Source organism: Alosa sapidissima, chromosome 24 (genome assembly GCF_018492685.1).
Source record: "Alosa sapidissima isolate fAloSap1 chromosome 24, fAloSap1.pri, whole genome shotgun sequence".
Lineage (NCBI taxonomy): Eukaryota > Metazoa > Chordata > Actinopteri > Clupeiformes > Clupeidae > Alosa > Alosa sapidissima.
The window spans coordinates 30,479,721-30,502,220 of NC_055980.1; the positions used below are offsets into that span (position 1 = coordinate 30,479,721).

The 22,500-nt window shown below is 46.2% G+C and overlaps 1 protein-coding gene across 1 annotated transcript in view; it reads left to right on the forward strand.

The window, feature by feature from the left end:
• Positions 1-22,500, forward strand: part of LOC121699803 (rho GTPase-activating protein 23-like) — a gene marked incomplete at its 3' end in the record, with an annotated part of 122,733 nt that overhangs the window by 63,105 nt on the left and 37,128 nt on the right. The window contains exons 7-11 of the mRNA XM_042082237.1: positions 7,624-8,795; positions 8,835-9,553; positions 20,241-20,417; positions 20,858-20,951; positions 22,118-22,157. Of these exons, the coding sequence (XP_041938171.1) occupies positions 7,624-8,795; positions 8,835-9,553; positions 20,241-20,417; positions 20,858-20,951; positions 22,118-22,157 (2,202 nt within the window). The remainder of the gene's footprint in view (positions 1-7,623; positions 8,796-8,834; positions 9,554-20,240; positions 20,418-20,857; positions 20,952-22,117; positions 22,158-22,500) is intronic.

The following is a 22,500-nucleotide window of genomic DNA, read 5'->3' on the forward strand; positions in this document are numbered from 1 at the left end:
TGAACTCAATTCAAAGGACCAAAAGAGCTCTCCATAGTGAACTCAATTCAAAAGAGCTCTCCATAGTGAACTCAATTCAAAGGACCAAAAGAGCTCTCTATAGTGATCTCAATTCAAAAGAGCTCTTGATAGTGAACTCAATTCAAAATGTGCAGGGATTTTTAAAAAAAATATATAAGTTAAACACATACGAATTAATTGATTGAATAAATAAAATCACTCCCTGTACATAAATGAACGAAAAAATAGTTTTTTTCATAGATAGCAGGGACCTCACTGAGCACACGCTCACTTGGCACCGAAGAGGGTGGGGCACATAGGAACTTCCTTGCTTTTGCAGCAAGAAGCTTGAAGTGGGTCTCATGTTGGAGTCTCATGTTGGTGTCTCATGTTGGCTCGAGGTATTCATGTAGTTCATTTTCAAAGGTTTGCTTTGAAAACGAGGGGTTTGTTCTTGTGCAGTGCCCCCCCCCCCCCCCCCGCCTCAGCTTGCTGCTCTACTCCACCTACTCTCTGCTGCACTAGGCTCCACTCCACCTACTCTCTGCTGCACCTCTCTCTACTCCACCTACTCTCTACTCCACCTCTCTCTACTCCACCTCTCTCTACTCCACCTACTCTCTGCTGCACCTCTCTCTGCTGCACTAGGCTCTACTCCACCTACTCTCTGCAGCACCTCTCTCTGCTGCACTAGGCTCTACTCCACCTACTCTCTGCAGCACCTCTCTCTGCTGCACTAGGCTCTACTCCACCTCTCTCTGCTGCACCTCTCTCTGCTGCACCTCTCTCTGCTGCACTAGGCTCTACTCCACCTCTCTCTGCTGCACCTCTCTCTGCTGCACTAGGCTCTACTACACCTACTCTCTGCTGCACCTCTCTCTGCTGCACTAGGCTCCACTCCACCTACTCTCTGCTGCACTAGGCTCTACTACACCTACTATCTGCTGCACTAGGCTCTACTCCACCTACTCTCTGCTGCACCTCTCTCTGCTGCACCTCTCTCTGCTGCACTAGGCTCTACTCCACCTCTCTCTACTACACCTACTCTCTGCTGCACCTCTCTCTGCTGCACTAGGCTCTACTACACCTACTCTCTGCTGCACCTCTCTCTGCTGCACTAGCCTCTACTCCACCTACTCTCTGCTGCACTAGGCTCTACTACACCTACTCTCTGCTGCACCTCTCTCTGCTGCACTAGCCTCTACTCCACCTACTCTCTGCTGCACTAGGCTCCACTCCACCTCTCTCTACTCCACCTACTCTCTGCTGCACTAGCCTCCACTCCACCTACTCTCTGCTGCACCTCTCTCTGCTGCACTAGGCTCTACTCCACCTCTCTCTACTCCACCTACTCTCTGCTGCACCTCTCTCTGCTGCACCTCTCTCTGCTGCACTAGGCTCTACTCCACCTCTCTCTACTCCACCTACTCTCTGCTGCACCTCTCTCTGCTGCACTAGGCTCTACTCCACCTACTCTCTGCTGCACCTCTCTCTGCTGCACCTCTCTCTGCTGCACTAGGCTCCACTCCACCTACTCTCTGCTGCACTAGGCTCCACTCCACCTCTCTCTACTCCACCTCTCTCTGCTGCACTAGGCTCTACTCGACCTACTCTCTGCTGCACTAGGCTCTACTCCACCTACTCTCTGCTGCACCTCTCTCTGCTGCACTAGGCTCTACTCCACCTACTCTCTACGCCACCTCTCTCTACTCCACCTCTCTCTACTCCACCTCTCTCTGCTGCACCTCTCTCTGCTGCACTAGGCTCTACTCCACCTACTCTCTGCTGCACTAGGCTCTACTCCACCTCTCTCTACTCCACCTACTCTCTGCTGCACCTCTCTCTGCTGCATTAGGCTCTACTCCACCTACTATCTGCTGCACCTCTCTCTGCTGCACTAGGCTCTACTACACCTACTCTCTGCTGCACCTCTCTCTGCTGCACCTCTCTCTGCTGCACTAGGCTCTACTACACCTACTCTCTGCTGCACCTCTCTCTGCTGCACTAGCCTCCACTCCACCTACTCTCTGCTGCACCTCTCTCTGCTGCACTAGGCTCTACTACACCTCTCTCTACTCCACCTCTCTCTGCTGCACTAGGCTCTACTCCACCTACTCTCTGCTGCACCTCTCTCTGCTGCACTAGGCTCTACTCCACCTCTCTCTACTCCACCTACTCTCTGCTGCACCTCTCTCTGCTGCACTAGGCTCTACTCCACCTACTCTCTGCTGCACCTCTCTCTGCTGCACCTCTCTCTGCTGCACTAGGCTCCACTCCACCTACTCTCTGCTGCACCTCTCTCTGCTGCACTAGGCTCCACTCCACCTCTCTCTACTCCACCTCTCTCTGCTGCACTAGGCTCTACTCCACCTACTCTCTGCTGCACTAGGCTCTACTCCACCTACTCTCTGCTGCACCTCTCTCTGCTGCACTAGGCTCTACTCCACCTACTCTCTACGCCACCTCTCTCTACTCCACCTCTCTCTACTCCACCTACTCTCTACTCCACCTCTCTCTACTTCACCTCTCTCTACTTCACCTCTCTCTACTCCACCTCTCTCTACTCCACCTACTCTCTACTCCACCTACTCTCTACTTCACCTCTCTCTACTCCACCTCTCTCTACTCCACCTACTCTCTACTCCACCTCTCTCTACTCCACCTACTCTCTACTCCACCTCTCTCTACTTCACCTCTCTCTACTCCACCTCTCTCTGCTGCACTAGGCTCTACTCCACCTACTCTCTACTCCACCTCTCTCTACTCCACCTACTCTCTACTCCACCTACTCTCTACTCCACCTACTCTCTACTCCACCTCTCTCTACTTCACCTCTCTCTACTCCACCTCTCTCTACTCCACCTCTCTCTGCTGCACTAGGCTCTACTCCACCTACTCTCTACTCCACCTCTCTCTACTCCACCTCTCTCTGCTGCACTTGGCTCTAAATCACCTTCCACCTCCACTTTTAGCCATTCTTTGGCCTTGGTTAATGTAGAAGCACAGGAGAATGCATGACTTTTGCAACATGGAATCAAAAGACATGTCAGAACCACAGATTTTGCCTACTCCAGTTTGGAAAACTGTTTGCTGAGAGCCTCATCACTCCCCTGAGGGTTCTGGTTCCCTGTTGAGGGCCCATCATCTCGGAGAAGCATTGTGAGCACACTGACACAGGGGACGATGCCAGATGCAGAGGAAACATTGCTGCCCACCTCAAGTGTCACTCACACACACACACACACACACACACCTCTTCAATCGGAGTTAAGGGACACAAAATAGAGGACACAATCTCCCAGTGCTGAGCATTATGGGAAAGATCACAATCCCCCACTGCACAGCATTATGGGAAAGATCACAATCTTCCACTGCTGAGCATTATGGGAAAGATCACAATCTCCCACTGCACAGCATTATGGGAAAGATCACAATTTCCCACTGCTGAGCATTATGGGAAAGATAGAGTGCTGGAAATGATTGACACATTTCTTCACTGTGGCAATGACGTCACTTTGACTTGCCAGGCCTTCATTAACCACCAGTTGCAGAGTGTGAGCTGTGAGATCTGGAAGCTCAGCCAGCCTCAACCCCTTAACCGTGTTTGCGCCATTATCCCGAAGGACAAGAGCTACACGTTCTGTGGTGATTTCCCAATCTTGGAGCATGTCCAGGAATGTCTCCCTGGTATAATCACCGGTGTGGGATCCCTGCATTACCTTTGTTTTTAATACAACTTGCTTTCTGCATTACCTTTGTTTTTAATACAACTTGCTTTCTGAACCACTTGTTAGGCCAGAGCTGGACAGTAAAAGAGTACATTTACTTCAGTACAGTACTTGAGTACAGTACTTGAGTACAATTTTGAGGGATCTGTACTTTACTCAAGTATCATTTTTGGGGAGTACTCATGACTTTACTCAAGTACATTTGAGAGGCAAATATTGTACTCTTTACTCCAGTACATTTCTATCCATAACCGTGAGTACCCGTTACTTCTTCTAAAAAAAAAGGAAAAAAGAAAAATCTCGGAAACCCTCAATTTGTTGTTTCCCTCTCAAACGTGATTGGATTGTGCAGGCGCCACTGATCGGGACAGCCTATCAGCAATCACCTTCAGCTTTCCGCCAAAGTCAACTCCATGGTCAGATTTAGATAAGAGACGAAACCATGGACGAAACAATGGATGAAGATGCAGCAGGTCCATCCCAGGAATGTGCCAACCTGTGGCCCCACCTCGCCAGATTATTTAAATTTTCTGAACAAGTTAATGATAGTTTTCGCTTCAAGTGTTTCAATTACAAAATATTTTGTATTTGAAATACGTATTTTAAATACATGTATTAGAAATACTGCCCATCCCTGGCAACATGGTAAAAAAAGATGAAAATGATTTGATTTTACTTTCAATTCCTTTTACATTCTCCAAGGTATTAATATTTACATTTTTCATAACTCCATGTAGGACGTTTCTGTACATAAATGTAAGCACTGTGGCAGTAGTAATGCAATATTTAGAAAATGTAGGCTACTCTTGTACTCTTGATACTCTTAAAAACAAGTAAAAACAAGTACTTCAGTACTTTTACTTAAGTAGACATCTGACTGTTGTACTTGTGTACTTGTTGTACTTTAGTACTTGAGTAAAATTTAGCAAAGGGTATCTGTACTTTTACTCAAGTAATGAAGCTGTGTACTCTGTCTGCCTCTGTGTTAGGCTCATCAGTGACTTTGTCGATCCTGACCAACAATCAGTGGTAAAGGACAGTGGAAAGCCAGCATTCTCTGGCTTAATAAGGGCTTTGATCTTGAGCACAACCTTATCGTGGATTTCATTTAGTTTGGCTGTACGGTAAAATTTCTCGGTTTTCAGTTCATACCATAGTTCAGCTGCAGCCATGACTAACTGAAAGCCAACATCAGACACGGTTGTGAACTGTTGGCTGTCTGTAACTATCATTCCGTGATTAGTTTGTCCATATATTTTGATCAGTCATCTGAATTTGTCCATTTTCTTTTTTGCTGAAACATGTTATCGATTGCAGGCTGGCATACAGCTGTTGCCAGGTTGCCAGCTATTGATGTAGGTTCCCTTTTCTTAGCAGATTCATACAGGGCAAGATGATGAATCCTAAAATAGGACCAAATGTTTGAGGTATTGGTCATTTTTGATTGTGAACCTCCCATTGGGTCATATTGGTCATTTTGACTGTGAACCTCCTATTGGGTCATATTGGTCATTGTTGACTGTAAACCTCCCATCCCTTGATGGAGCGAGGTGGCCGAGAGGCCTTCATGAGAGCACTTAAGCAAGTGGGTGCAGATACAGCAATCACTTTGGATGCAGCATTAAGAAACGTGGAGACCGTGTTAAGAAAGTTCACTTTGGATGCAGCATTAAGAAACGTGGAGACCGTGTTAAGAAAGTTCACTTTGGATGCAGCATTAAGAAACGTGGAGACCGTGTTCCAAGATCAACCTTCATTTCCCAGCCCGCTCCATTTTCCAACTGGCCAGTTTTACACCTGGCCTTCGCAGAACGAGGTTTATCCCCCTGACGTACAAAGTTAATTTGCCTAACCCCTTTACTAGCTGCTAGTGAATTGACTTCTCTCCTTTTATCTTCAATTGCCACTGCCACACATTTCAATACCTGGTTATGACGCCACGTATACTGCCCCTGGGTGAGACTTACCTTGCACCCTGATAGGATATGGTGGAGGCTGCCCACACACGAGCAAAGTATGCATTTATCATCCTCACCAAACCATTGACTTAAATTCTTGGGAGATGGGAGCACATCATATGTAGCATCTAACATAAATCTGATCTTACCAGCTTCCATGCCCCATAGATCTTTCCATTTAATCCGTCTTTTTTCCACCCCTTCCCAGTTCACCCACTGCCCTTGTTTTGCCTGTGACACTGCCTTAGTACATCTTACAGCCTCCTCCTGTCTATGCATTTCCTCCACTACCATTTTCCTCTTTTCTCCTGCAGAAGCCTTACTCCACAAGGGTTTACTTGCAGCCACCCCTAGACCCCCCCGCCCGTGCTGCACATGGCCCATTATATCCCTATGCCTCAATGCTGACTGAGCTTGCTTAACTGCCTGCTCTGGGTTCCACTTCCTCCCTGCATTAACTGTGGGTGCAACTTTCCTCACCACTGGGTCTTTGGACTGAGTAAGAGTCCTTTCCAATCTAGCCATAGCACACTTAAATTCCTTTGTCAGATTAGATATTGGCAACTCTACAATGCCCTTCCCATACAAGGCTACACTGCTTAAGCAGTGTGGGACTCCGACCCATTTTCTGACAAAGGAGTTGATCATTTTTTCCAACCTCTCTACCTTTGACAGAGGAACTTCATAAACTGTCAATGGCCACATTAGCCGAGGCAATAAACCAAACTGCAAACACCACAGCTTGAGCTTACCTGGCAGCCCTGACTTGTCAATTTTTGCAATACCTTGCCTAGTGACCTGTCTCAAGTCTTCAACCTGTGATATATCACCAAGGCTTGCATCATACCACCTTCCCAGACTCTTCACTGGTTTCTCCAGAACTGTGGGAATCACCTCTTTATTTATAGCAAACTTCTTATCTATTACCTTCCCTTTAACAATTGTGAGACTCATAGACTTACTTGGCTTCACCTTCATTCTGGCCCATTGCAGAGATTACTATTTAACTTATCCAGCAACCTGTTGGTGCATGGAACGGTTGACGTCAAGGTTGTCATGTCGTCCATGAAAGCCCTAATCGGGGGGAGGCATGGCCCTCCCTGCAACTTCTCCCCACCCACTACTCGTTTTGAGGCCCTAATGATGACCTCCATTGCCATTGTAAAAGCAAGTGGGGAGATGATCTCGAGTTGTTGCCACCCTGTGGTGTACTTGGTGCATCAACAGCGGCGCTCGGGGAGCAGTGAGGGGTTAGGTGCCTTGCTCAAGGGCACTTCAGCCGTGCCTAGTGGTCGGGGTTCGAACCGGCAACCCTCCAGTTACAGGTCCGAAGCGCTAACCAGTAGGCCACGGCTGCCCCATAATAACCAGTAGGCCACGGCTGCCCCCAAAGCATGCCCCTTAAGCTGCCTCCTCTCCTTGATGAGTTTATCTATCTCCTGCTGGCGCCTAGATGTGACTACCTCAGGTTGCCCTTTTGCCCTAGGTGCAAGGGAGAGAGAAGATCAGTGGAAAAAAACAGTAGTTCAGTCTTAGAGAGGTTTAGCCAGACTGGTCAGTCTGGCTTTAGGCTTGTGGGTAAGGTGTTGGGCCGGTAGATAAGGTGATGGGCCGGTAGTTAAAGTGTTGGGCCGGTAGTTAAAGTGTTGGGCCGGTAGGTAAGGTATTGGGCTTGTGGGGTAATGTGTTTGGCTTGGGGGTAAGGTGTTGGGTTGGTGTGTAACAATTAGACTGGTAGCTGTTCTGGTGCCTGAAATCTTAACATGTTCTCTCCCTCTCTCTCTTCCCTTCTCCCTTTCTCTCTCTCTCCCTCCATCTCTCTCTCCATCTCTCTCTCTCTCCCCTTCTCTCTCTCCATCTCTCTTTCTCTCTCCCTCCATCTCTCTCTCTCCCCTTTTCCCTCTCTCTCTCCCCTTCTCTCTCTCCATCTCTCATAGGCGTACTCTCAGGATGCTCTTTCCTACTCCAGAGGAACTGTTTTGTACTCTGGAGGAGCTCAGCATATCCCAGCCCCGCCTGCACCTTATAACCACCCCCATGAACCTGCCCACATGGGTCAGAAGCAGCAAGATGGGTGGGGGCTGACGCACACACACACCCACTCGCTTCACACACACACCAACACGCCTCATACACACACCAACACGCCTCACACACACACCAACCGGCCTGACACACTTTCGCTCACACCTCACACACACTCTCAGGAGAGGAGGGGCCGCTGGCTAAGCCCCGCCTCCCCGCCGGATAACTGGACAGACGGGGAGGGGCCCAGAGGACGCTCTTTCTCCTTTGGGGGCCACGCCCACCATCACCACGGCAACCATCTGTCGCCCGCATCGCCCAGTCGCAGTTCTCATACAGCTCAAGCACTGAGTGACTGGTACTACACACACTCACAAACACACACACACTCATGCTTGCCTTACACACGCACACACTCCCAGTCATCCTACCTGCCCCCCCGCACCCCCCCAGCACCCAGACGCCCCCCCCCTCACCGGCGCAGCGCCTCTCAGGACAGGCTGGGGGAGGGCAGGGGGAGGGGCTACAGTAGCTCCCAGGAGGCTGATTGGTTGCTGCATTCAGTAAGCCCCGCCCACTGGAGGCAGCAGGGGGTGTGGCCTGTCCGCTCACGCTCAGAGTCCCTCCTGGTTGCACGCCCCGCCCCTTCACTGGAGCCTCTCTCATTGGACAGACCAGACAGACAGGCTCCGCCCAGGAGTCTTGTTAGTCCCGCCCACAGACGAACAACACAACAATCTCACACACCACAACACACACCACAACACACACCACATCACACACACCAACACGCACAACAACACACACCTCAACATTCTGGACACCCCCCCCAACACATGCCCCATCACTACGAACAGACACCTGGGCACTCCTATGTGCAAAGAACCCAACACACACCCCAACACGCACCCCAACACACACCCCAACACGCACCCCAACACGCACCCCAACACGCACCCCAACACACACCCCAACACGTACCCCAGCATGCACATGGTCAAAGACCTCCTAAAGTTCCAGCAGATAGCTGTGAACACACTCCTCCGTACTCAGCCCAACACACAGCGGAGTGTTCCTCCTCACACACTCCGCAACACACACACCACTCCCCTCTAATGCAGTGCACTCCGCAACACACACACCACTCCCCTCTAATGCAGTGCACTCCGCAACACACGGCAGAAACACTCCCCCAGCCGACTCCTGACCACACACCCCGACCCCGAAGGCCCGCCCCTCAGGTGCGGCGTCGCTCTGAGGGGGAGGAGTGTGAGGGTTACCGTAGCTACAGTCCCTCCTTCTACCACAAGACTGGGCGGATCCTGCAGCACACCCACTCATTCCGAGACTCCCCCCACTTTGACGCTCTCGCGTGGAGCTCCTCCCACACAGAAGACCCTGAAACCGTCGACCAATCAGACACTGTGCCCAGTGAGGGACGGATCCACCTGCTGACCAACCAGATGCAGGCAGTTGAGAAGGAGGCGGAGCAACAACAGGAAGTGGAGCTGAGACAGAAAGAGGCGGAGCAACTACAGGAAGTGGAGCTGAGACAGAAAGAGGCGGAGCAACAACAGGAAGTGGTGCTAAGACAGAAGCCCCTTGGTGGACGTAAAGCGCTCCATTCCTTGCACCTCCCCCCCAACTACATGCTGGACTCTCTCAGCCTATCAGATCCTGCCAACAGCCTTGGACCCCTCCCCAGCACTGAGCATGCCCAGAACACTGGCCCCGCCCTCCAACCAGCTGGCCACGCCCATTCCAACAGCAGTGACTCCACCCCCCAACAGCGGAACGCTGGGACTCAACAGGATGACAGCCTGGCAACCATTCCATTCATTGGTAAGACACACACACACACACACACATTAACCCTAACCTTATCCACACACACACATACAGTCACATACACAAAAAAAAGAAAAAAGATGCAAGATGATGATGAGAGATGCAAGATGATGCCATAGGATATCTGTATATTTGCACATAGATGATGTCATTGGATATCTGCTTATGCAACAGAGAATCTGATATTTAACATAAAAGTATTTTTTTCTGTGCATTCTCCATGCCAGATTTTGACAGTGGTAGGTAGACCTCTGTGTAAGCTAAATCTGACATCTGATAACAACTATATGTTAACATGACCAAAACTAGTGCTATGTTGTTAACATGACCAAAACTAGTGCTATGTTGTTAACGTGACCAAAACTAGTGCTATGGGGGGGCTGGGGGATGTCCGTCTCCTTGTTGTCCCTGTCAAGGTTGCCATGGTCGTGGACACCTCAACAGGCACAGGCAAGGAGGCATCAGGCGGGGGCGGGGCAGGGGGTGATGGGGGCTTAGTTTGTTGGATGTCACCGGGATGCAGAGCTGGAGTTCAGTAGGATGCAGAGCTAGAGTTCAGTAGGGTGCAGAGCTAGAGTTCAGTAGGTGACAGCAGCAGGAAAGAAGCTTCCTCTGAACCTGCTGGTTTGGGTGCGGAGAGACCTGTAGCGCCTCCTGGAGGGGAGTGGGGTGAACAGTCTGTGGTTGGGGTGAGAACACACTTTGATGATGCGCGCCTTACACAAGCATCGCTTTCCCTGGATGGCCTCGATGGAGGGGAGTGAGGAACCGGTGATGCGTTGGGCAGTTTTCACTACCCTCTGCAGTGCTTACCGGTCGTGGAGAGCAGTTGCCATACCAAACACAGTTGGTGAGGATGCTTTCGAAAGGTAGACGTTCACCAGGATCTGAGGAGACAGATGGACCTCAGAAAGAAGAGACGCTGGTGAGCCTTTTTGATCAGGGTAGAGGTGTTGAGGGTCCAAGAGAGGTCCTCAGAGATGTGGACACCCAGAAACTTGAAGCTGGTGACACGCTCCACCTCAGTCCTGTTGATGAGAATGGGTACGTGTGTGCTAGCTTTAGACTTCCTGAAGTCCACAATGAGCTCTTTGGTCTTCTTGGTGTTGAGAGCCAGGTAGTTATCAGTGCACCATGATGTTAGGTGCTGGACCTCCTCCCTGTAGGCCGTCTCATCGTTGCGAGCCCAATCACCGTATTGTCATCTGCAAACTTGACAATGGTGTTAGAGCTATGTACAGGTGTGCAGTCGTAGGTAAAGAGGGAGTAGATGAGAGGGCTCAGCACACATCCCTGTGGTACGCCGGTGTTTAGGGTGATGGTTGAGGAGGTGCAGTTATCTAACCTAACAGACTGAGGTCTGTTGGTTAGGAAGTCCAGAATCCAGTTACAGAGGGAGGTATTGATGCCCAGTTCACAGTTTGGTGATCAGTTTGGAGGGGATGATGGTGTTGAACGCTGAGCTGAAGTTAATGAACAGCATTCTCACATAGGTGTTGCTATTGTCAAGGTGGGACAGGGCAGAGTGAATCCTCATGGCATCCTCTGTGCTCCTGTTCTGACGATGATGAATTCAATGAATAGATTAAAGATCCTTTGTACTTGTTTCAGCTACAATTTAAAAAAACATTTGCACGGCAGACCTATGTATGTCATCATTTAACATTCATTTCAACTCGCAATTGAAAGTAAGGAAGGTAGAATAGCAATGATCAATAAGGTCTGCATTCAGGTATTGCCGTAACATGTTGCTCTGAAAATTCAAATTAGCTTTTTTTTGCACATAAATCCTGAATTTTATCAACCACAATGAAGAGCAAAATCACATAATGGGCTCTATCTTGCGTCCCAGCGCAATTGACTTTGTATACTCGCGCTTTTGTCTTTCCTATTTTGCAGTCAGCGCATATTGGAATTTTCCCTCCACAGGTACGTGCCTGTAAATTAGGGAATTCGATTGCGCCCACGGGGGCGGTTCAGCGAAAAGACGGGGGGTGTTCCGGCGCAAACGTTCACTGTTGATATTTTGCAGTTTCAGAAAACAATTCCGCCACAGACCAGAGGGGTATTTCACAAAACCTAGATAAGGGATTAAGCTGGGATTTTTTGGTTATCCTGGATGAATTTAGCCTTGACTTGGTTTCACAAAAGAGATGGCACATAAGTTACCATGGGGATTTATTCTCTGCACCTAGCCTGGTCCAGACCAGGCTAACAGCCAAGCTAAGTTAATTCTAATGATAATTATGTTGTCTTATTGGTTCAGCTAGGTGTCATTCAAATCAGATCTCCATGCTAATTTTTAAGGAGCTTTATTCCATTTATATACTATTTGCTAAATGTATTTGCTCGCAAAACAAACCGAACTGTCTGCCTACTACCATATGATTATTATTTTAATTGTGATAGCCTTATAATTATTAACATAGGCCTAGGTACTTGTTGTTTGCTTCTTTTGTTGACAGACGTTTGATTAATAGCCTACTGTAGTTGATTGGAAGTGGAGGGGCAAGTTTTCAAAGGTGTTTTCAACTATAATATAAAGGTATATCATACTATGTGCATCTTTGCAGTGGCAAGCGCTTTTTTTTAATGACGTTGCGTGTCGAGACAAGAAAGCACTCACACGTGGGTGCATACGTAAATTTGCATTCAGTTGGTCTACCACGCCTACTCCTGCTGTTTTACAGAAATAGCCATGATTCCCCATTCCAAAAAGGACAACTTTACTGTCTATATCAAAAGCGGCTGTTCACTTTGTGTGAATGACTCTATTTTCCACGTCTTTTTTATTCCAACCGTGAGTTCTTTGGGGCAGAAACGAGAACTACTTACACCTGGCTTGACATAGTCGCTCCTACTGATCCTGGATTGGCGTTAGTGAAATGAGTTGAGCTAGGATGACCAGACAACGCTATGTCAAACCTCGCTTTATCACTTATCTTGGATGTCTTAATTCTGCCTTTGTGAAATACCCCTCTGGAACTCCCTGGTCTAAAGTCTGTGGCACAAATGCAGATGCTATTTTAAGGGCGCATGCATGACCACAGGCCTGCATGAATAAATGCGTTGCACACCAATCTACAGACACCCCCGTGCACAGACGGAAACATTCAAAGCCTTGATAATATTTGTCCATTTCCCGGTTTTGTTCGTGCATTGGTGACCTAAAAATTTAGTAGCCTATATAGTACAACATCTACATGCAATATCTTTACTACAATAACGCCTAATTATGATGGTCCAGACTGTTCGATCTCCACACCTGGCTCAAACGCTACTGCGCTTCCCTAAGCATCCCCTATGTCAACAACTGGGGCTTGTTCTGGGAGAGGCCCAGTATGCTGAAGCGTGATGGTCTCCACCCAAACCAACATGGAGCCAGGCTACTCTCTGACAACATAGCGTCCACACTGAGACATTGACATTCTGTAGAAAATATTACAGATTCACGCCCCCCAGGTATTGATTCGAATGGCATTATACATGTGGATGAGTCTGAGAATGTTTTCTGCAGGGTAACATACAATACTACTACCATAGATCAAGCTGCTTCATGCAATAGCATGACTTATGCTTATAGTTCTATTCCAACGTTGATTTCTACCCAACGTATAGTAAAAAGAAAAGACAAATTTAAAACTAGAAACCTAACAAATATTCTTTCCATACCTCAGCATATTCCTCAAAAGCCAGAGGCATTTTCAGCTAACATGGGTTTACTAAATATAGGTGCACTTACTACCAAAACCTTTGCAATCAATGATTTTATTAGTGAAAAAAAATTGGATTTTCTGTTTCTTGTTGAAACCTGGCTGACTTCAGACAGCGAAGCTGTTCTTGTTGAGACTTGTCCCCCAAATTATAATTTCTTCCACTCAATTAGACAAGGCAAACGAGGTGGTGGAATTGCCTCCATTCTCTCAAACAAATATAGTTGCACACGAGTCAACTTTGGCGAATTCGCTTCCTTTGAGTATATTGCCCTCACTCTGAAGGCTGACCCAGCTGTACTTCTATTAACCTTATACCGCCCTCCTAAACTATGGACTGGCTTTCTCGACCAGTTTTCTGAACTTATGTCGCTCATCATCACTAGCTATGATCGGATAATTGTAAATGGCGACTTCAATATTCATGTCAATAAGACAACTGATGCTAAAGCCAGTAAGTTCCTTAATGTGTTGGACAGTTTAGAGCTAAAGCAGCATGTTACAGGACCCACCCACAACCTTGGCAACACCCTCGATCTAGTCATTTCCAGAGGGATAGAAGTCACAGACTTATCAGTAAATGATATAAATATGTCTGATCATCATTGTGTATCTTTTAATATTGTACTACATACTCCAAAAATTCATCCCGAAATTGCAATCAAATCGCGACTCTTGGACATTAGAGCAGAACAGCAGTTCATAGCTCTTATAGACTCCATAAATTTAGATATTTTACATCATCCCATTGATCAAATGGTAGAGGCTCTCAATCGTGAATTAGGCGCTCTGCTTGACAGAGTGGCACCCTTAAAGACTAAAAAAAGGCCCTGTAGCAAACTGACACCTTGGATGAACGAAAATATCCATGATCTAAAAAGATCATGTAGGAAAGCTGAGAGAACATGGAGAAAAACTAAGTTACAGGTTCACCGTGCCATTCTAAAAGAAAAAATTGCAAATTATAATAGAGCTATTCGGAATGAGAGGAGGAACCACTTCTCTAAGGTAATTGCTGAAAACAGTGGAAACTCTAGGGTGTTGTTCTCTACCATTGATAGGCTATTGCATCAAACACCTTTTGATACACTCAGTCAGGCATCCTCTCTAAGATGCGAAGAATTTGCAGACTTCTTCAAAAACAAAGTCATTTCTATAAGGGAGGCTATTGGTAACACAAGTAATATGTTTGATAGTACACCCAAAAACAGCCCCCCAAAATTAAGGTCCTTTAGCACTATTACTCAATCTGAGCTTGGTAAAATTATAACTCAAACCGGCTCCTCAACATGTGTTTTAGATCCAATCCCTACTACATTCCTCAAAAAAGTATATGATGGCTTAGCTCCCTTTTTTCTCAAGGTAATAAATACCTCATTAGAAACAGGTATATTTCCAACTGCTTTTAAAACCGCTGTTGTGAAACCTTTACTTAAAAAGTCAAATCTTGACCATACCAATCTGAGCAACTACAGGCCTATATCAAATCTATCGTTTTTGAGCAAAGTACTTGAAAAAGTTGTTTGTAATCAGTTAAATACCTTCCTCAACGAAAACAGTATCCTTGAAAAATTCCAATCAGGTTTTAGATCAAATCACAGCACAGAAACGGCTCTAGTAAAAATAGTCAATGATCTCAGACTAGCTACCGACTCAAACAAAGTCTCAATCCTTATTCTTCTGGATTTGAGTGCGGCATTTGACACCATTGATCATAGCATCCTAATTCACCGCCTTGCGAAGTGGGTGGGTCTCTCTGATAATGCTCTAAACTGGTTTCAAACCTACATTACTGGCAGAGATTTTTATATCAGTCTAGGAGATCATGTATCTGAAAAACATGACTTGCTTTTTGGTGTGGCCCAGGGGAGCTGCCTTGGTCCCCTGCTATTTTCTCTATATATGCTTCCATTGGGAAACGTCATAAGTCAACATAATGTAAACTTCCACAGCTACGCAGATGATACCCAATTGTATCTTTCTGTTGAGCCAACTAACCCAGATGGCCTTTGCTCCCTCACTGCATGCCTAACCTCCATTAATCAGTGGATGAGCAAAAACTTTTTGAAACTAAATGATGACAAAACAGAGGTACTTCTGGTTGGACCAAAACTAAAGCGAGATATTATTCTTAGTAATCTGGGGAACTTGGCACACCAGGTCAAACCAAAAGTAACAAGCCTCGGTGTCATCTTAGATGCAGAGTTAAGTTTTAAGCCCCATATCAGTAAAGTTACTCAGACAGCCTATTTCCACTTGAGAAACATTGCCAAAGTGCGGCCCTTTTTAACTCAACAAGATGCAGAAAAACTAATTCACGCCTTTATCACTAGCAGGTTAGACTACTGCAATGCACTTTTCACTGGTCTTCCCAAAAAACATCTAAAGAAATTGGCACTCATACAGAACTCTGCGGCTAGACTTTTAACTAAGACTAAGAAGAGAGAACACATCACCCCTGTGTTGGCTGAACTGCACTGGCTCCCTATTTCCTATAGAATTGATTTTAAGGTTATGTTAATTACTTACAAAGCTCTGAATGGCATAGCACCTTCATATATCTCTGAGCTTTTAATATCTTATCAACCACAAAGGAAACTTAGATCATCCAATTCTAATCTTTTAATCGTACCCAAAGTGCTCCACAAACAAAGTGGAGAAGCTGCGTTTATCCATTATGCCCCCAAACTATGGAACACCCTGCCTCTGTACATCAAGCAGGCGAGTTCAGTAAATATTTTTAAAAAAGATCTGAAAACATACCTGTACAGGAAAGCTTTTAGTTAACTCATCTTATCCTGTAGACTACATTTTCAGATTATTCTACATCTGCTACTATTGGAGGGCGCAGCCAGCCAGAAGCAGATGGGCTCCCCCTATTAAGTCAGGTTCTGCTCAAGGTTTCTTCCTGGAATATGGGAGTTTTTCCTTGCCACAGTTGCCATATGGCGTGCTTGTGGGGGGTAAGAGGGTTAAGGCTGCCAGTCTTATGACGTCATTTTCTATATTTTTGATATGTTGCTGAGCATATCATAAACAGCAAAGAAAAGTGATTGATAATGACTGACTGACTACTATTGTGTTACATGCTTCAAATGTAAAGCACTTTGAGCTGCATTCTGTGTATGAAAGGTGCTATACAAATAAAGCTTTATTATTATTATTATTATTTATTATAATTATGACCTATTAATTTGGACAACTTTATACAGCCCTATAAAGGCTAAAGTTACCTTTAGTTTTGTTCCAATTTACCGTTGTGTATGGCTTTAAACATAGCGTGCGCTTTAACATCAGCCAGCTGCGCTAAGGTTTTAAGCACCATAATTTTGCCTACCTTGTTGTAGCCCATCTGAAATAACTCCAAGCTTTGCTATGTTCCCTCCATCCTTTCGTTATTTTCAAAAAACGTTTTATATCCATGATGGCCTTGAAGTCTTGAGTTAGTGAATTAGCTTAAATCAGCTTCTGCTCAGCAACCATAGATAGTACAAGAGAGCAGCAAGTATGGCTACAATTTCTGTAGTTGCTGCATCCATTCATTGTTATTCTCTCTCCTGCTCAAACAAATGTTGTGCGTGCATTAAGTTGATGATAACGTGTTTACAAACTCTACTTAACAGAACATATTGTAAATAGCCTACTGTCATGCAGTTAATGGGATACTGTGCAGAGTTGAAAGTTAGGTCAACTTGGAAACTGTCGTTGTTGAGTTTGCGGAGGATAAGGAGCCCTTGCTTGGCCGCCTGTGCTGCGCAACGCACACTTCGCTCCTCTCATCTATACATCGTAGTTCCCATTTCTGTAAACCATACATAATTTCAAAGACAAATATTACCACTCGAGGGAAATCAGTGTGGTGTCCATTAAAGGGGTCATAGAATGCAAAACCGAGTTTACCTCGTCATAGATGAATAGCAATAGTTCAGTGGGTGAAATGGACATACAGAGAACTTCAAAACCCCACCGACACCTCCTTCCTATGCAAATCTCACAATTCGAAACTCCCGCCATAAAACGGGCGAATCCCAACGAAGCTGCGAGTTTACGCAAACTTGCAGGTGGTACCTTATTTGGCTCTGGCCTGTACATTTGTCACGCCTCAAAATTTACATACAGACCAGCCCACTGCTGCTCTGAGCCCAGGAACATGAATGGAGAGCGAAGATGAGACAAACACTAGTTTAGCTGCCTGCTCGTTACTTCCACAGGAATTATAAAGCAGACAGTTCTTCAAGGACATCGGAAATGAGCCACGGTCGTAAATGCAGTGTTCCAGGCTGAAACTTAGGCTACAAAGAAAGCTGAGACTTTCCATAGTCTTCTCAAGGATTCAAAAGTTCGAGGGGCATGGATAATGTTTTTCTACCAGAAGATCCCTGCAAAGTTCGACACTCCGTTATTAATTCGACACATTTCACCGAAGGCAGTTTTCATAACCTTGGACAGTTAAGCAGGATTTGCTAAGCTGCTGTTACTGAAACGAGGGGCTGTTCCGACCGTAAGGTCATCACAACCGCATGCTGTAAGTATTATTTTGTCGCTAAGCAGTTATTAGCCATGCTAAGGAGTATCTAGCAAGTAGAATGTGTGATTTAGTTAATTGGCAAGGCTATTTAATTTTCCTGTGTGTCATTCGGATAAAACCTGTGTTGTCATGTTAACCTACATTTTACTATGCATGTTTGTCGAGATCTCTGACAGGTTATGTTCTCAGCAAGATAGCTAACTGAAGCTGAGTAACATAGTTTGCTTGCTAGCTGTAATATAACCCATACCCATATAACACATACGTTTTTGACGTCAGACACATACGTTATAACACATATAACACATACGTTTTTGACGTCAGAAGTACAAGATCCAACTTGCTATCATACCATTTTATACGTCAGAGATATGTAGCTTTCAGAAAAATATAGTGAGAATTTGCCCCCCCAAGTGGTAGTGACGACCCCCTGTGGCTCACTCGCGAGACCGTATGGAACAGTCATTCAACTAAACCTTTTTTTGCTTTACTAAAACCTAGCATAGCCTTCACGCATTTGCACTCCTCTATTATTTGAACTCATTGGCAAAGTGAAACTAACTTCACTATGGTGTCCGTCAACGACAAGACAGTTATACGCAGTAAGTAACTGTCACTATTGACTGACAATGCGTTACCATCGAAAACATAGGCTGGAAAAAGCAACACTTTACCCTAATATTTTTCGAATGACTGAATAAAACAACGTTTATCCTGCAGAGGAGTTGCTTATATCTTGTGACAGTGCGTCTTCAGCTGGGCTCTCACCTAATCACTTTTAACCGTCATTACCAATTTGCAAATGCATTGTGAGATGTATTTCGTAATATCTTTATTATAATTATGTTTCCCATTGTAGCCTAATTGTGTAATTTGTAATGTTTTGCATGTTGTGCACCCGCCAATATGACTGTTGACAATGTGCTCTTAAAATAAAATCTAAACAGCTCGAGTGGTGTAAACACAATAATAGAGAAAAAGAAAAAGAAGAAAAAATATAATAAAACAAACAAACCAATAAATAAAACATCAGATATTTAGAATTACGTAATTATTAAACAAGATAAGAATCTGCAGAATGGTAAGGAGGTAGATACAACAACACATAGTGAAACCAGTTAAACCCCTCTTGTTCTCCTCTCTTCTCTTCTTCTCCTCTCCTCCTCTCTTCTCCTCTCTTCTCCTCCCCTCCTCTCCTCCTCTCTTCTCCTCTCCTCCTCTCTTCTCCTCTTCTCCTCTCCTCCTCTCTTCTCCTCTCCTCCTCTCCTCCTCTCTTCTCCTCTCCTCCTCTCTTCTCCTCTCCTCCTCTCTTCTCCTCTCTTGTTCTCCTCTCTTCTCCTCTCCTCCTCTCTTCTCCTCTCCTCTCTTCTCCTCTCCTCTCCTCTTCTCCTCTCTTGTTCTCCTCTCTTCTCCTCTCCTCCTCTCCTCCTCTCTTCTCCTCTCCTCTCTTCTCCTCTCCTCTTCTCTTCTCCTCTCTTGTTCTCCTCTCTTCTCCTCTCCTCCTCTCTTCTCCTCTCCTCTCTTCTCCTCTCCTCTCCTCTCTTCTCCTCTCCTCTCCTCTTCTCCTCTCTTGTTCTCCTCTCTTCTCCTCTCCTCCTCTCTTCTCCTCTCCTCTCTTCTCCTCTCCTCTTCTCCTCTCCTCTCTTCTTCTCCTCTCTCCTCCTCTCTTCTCCTCTCCTCTTCTCCTCTCCTCTTCTCCTCTCTTCTCCTTTTTTCTCCTTTCTCCTCCTCTCTTCTCTCCTCCTCTCTTCTCCTCTCTTCTTTTCCTCTCTTCTCCTCTTTTCCTCTTCTCTCCTCTCCTCTCCTCCTCTCTCCTCCTCTTCTCTCCTCCTCTCCTCTTCTCTCCTCCTCTCCTCCTTATCTCTCCTCCTCTCCTCTCATCTCCTCCTCCTCTTCTCTCCTTCTCTCCTCCTCCTCCTCCTCTTCTCTCCTCCTCTCCTCTCCTACTCTCCTCCTCCTCTCCTCTCCTCCTCTCTCCTCCTCTTCTCTTCTCTCCTCCTCTCCTCTTCTCCTCTTCTCCTCCTCTCTCCTCCTCTTCTCTTCTCTCCTCCTCTCATCTCCTCCTCCTCTTATCTCCTCCTCTCTTCTCCTCCTCTCCTCTTCTCTCCTCTCCTCCTCTTCTCCTCTCCTCCTCTCCTTCTCTTCTCTCCTCCTCTTCTCTCCTCCTCTCCTCCTCTCCTCTTCTCTCCTCCTCTTCTCTCCTCCTCTCCTCCTCTTCTCCTCTTCTCTCCTCCTCTTCTCTCCTCCTCTCCTCTTCTCTCCTCCTCTCCTCCTCTCCTCTTCTCTCCTCCTCTCCTCTCATCTCCTCCTCCTCTTCTCTCCTCCTCTCCTCCTCTAATCTCCTCCTCCTCTCCTCTCCTCTCCTCCTCTCCTCTTCTCTCCTCCTCTCCTCCTCTCATCTCCTCCTCCTCTCCTCCTCTCCTCCTCCTCTCCTCCCCAGATGAACCCACAAGTCCCTCCGTTGATCTTCGGGCCCGGCTAGTCTCCGCCTCCTCTGTAGTGTCCAGTGGGGGTGTTGACTCCACCCCGGTGTCTAGCCACACCCACACAGAGTCCAGAAACCCCGCCCCCACCCCTTCCCTTCTTTCCCACAAGCTCCACCTCTCCCACCACTACAGTGAGTTAGGACTCTACCACACACACACACACACACACACACACACACACACACACACACATACCTCTACACACACAGTCACACACGCACACACACACACACACACACATACCTCTATACACACACACACACACACACACACACATACCTCTATACACACACACACACACACACACACACATACCTCTACACACACACACACACACACACACACACATACCTCTATACACACACACACACACACACACATACCTCTACACACACACACACACACACACACATACCTCTACACACACAGACACACACGCACACACACACACAGACAGACAGACACACACACATACACACGCACACACACACAGACACACACACACACAGACACAGACACACGCACACACACACACTGCCGTTCACACACTCTTTCTAATCCTCATGTTTAGGTGTGAAGTCCAGTCGCCGCTCGTCTTATATGTTGGCTGTCACGGCACCACGCTCCAAGTCATGCGACGATGGTCTGAACATGTTTAGTGATGAGTAAGTAAACATCACACACACACACATACAAACATACAGCATCCAAGTCATGCAACGTCATAAAATCAAATATGATCACTCTAATAAATAAAATCAGAGATTGCGGTTCTGTTCTGTTTGGGTTTATTTTACAGTTTAAGTCTATTTTCCTCTCTTCCTCTCTCCCTTCCTTTCCCACTCTCTCTCCATCTTTTTCTCTCTCTATTTCCCCCCCTTTCTCTCTCTTTTTCTCTCTCTATTTCCCCCCCCTTCTCTCTCTTTTTCTCTCTCTATTTCCCCCACTCTCTCTCCATCTTTTTCTCTCTCTATTCCCCCCCCCTTTCTCTCTCTTTTTCTCTCTCTATTTCCCCCCCCTTTCTCTCTCTTTTTCTCTCTCTATTTCCCCCCCTTTCTCTCTCTTTTTCTCTCTCTATTTTCCCCCCCTTTCTCTCTCTTTTTCTCTCTCTATTTCCCCCACTCTCTCTCCATCTTTTTCTCTCTCTATTTCCCCCCCCTTTCTCTCTCTTTTTCTCTCTCTATTTCCCCCCCCTTTCTCTCTCTTTTTCTCTCTCTATTTCCCCCACTCTCTCTCCATCTTTTTCTCTCTCTATTTCCCCCACTCTCTCTCCATCTTTTTCTCTCTCTATTTCCCCCCCTTTTCTCTCTCTTTTTCTCTCTCTATTTCCCCCCCCTTTCTCTCTCTATCTTTTTCTCTCTCAATTTCCCCCCCCTTTCTCTCTCTTTTTCTCTCTCTATTTTCCCCCCCTTTCTCTCTCTTTTTCTCTCTCTATTTCCCCCACTCTCTCTCCATCTTTTTCTCTCTCTATTTCCCCCCCTTTTCTCTCTCTTTTTCTCTCTCTATTTCCCCCCCTTTCTCTCTCTTTTTCTCTCTATTTTCCCCCCCTTTCTCTCTCTTTTTCTCTCTCTATTTCCCCCACTCTCTCTCCATCTTTTTCTCTCTCTATTTCCCCCCCTTTTCTCTCTCTTTTTCTCTCTCTATTTCCCCCCCCTTTCTCTCTCTTTTTCTCTCTCTATTTCCCCCACTCTCTCTCCATCTTTTTCTCTCTCTATTTCCCCCCCTTTTCTCTCTCTTTTTCTCTCTCTATTTCCCCCCCCCTTTCTCTCTCTTTTTCTCTCTCTATTTTCCCCCCCTTTCTCTCTGTTTTTCTCTCTCTCCCTCTCTGCAGGAGACGGCCAAAGAGGGCGAAGAGCTTTTTCAGAGATGGGGTAGGTTTCATATTTACACACATTTACACACATGCAGATGGGGTAGGTTTCATATTTACACACATTTACACACATGCAGATGGGGTAGGTTTCATATTTACACACACAGATGGGGTAGGTTTCATATTTACACACATTTACACACACAGATGGGGTAGGTTTCATATTTACACACATTTACACACACAGATGGGGTAGGTTTCATATTTACACACACAGATGGGGTAGGTTTCATATTTACACACATTTACACACACAGATGGGGTAGGTTTCATATTTACACACATTTACACACACAGATGGGGTAGGTTTCATATTTACACACACAGATGGGGTAGGTTTC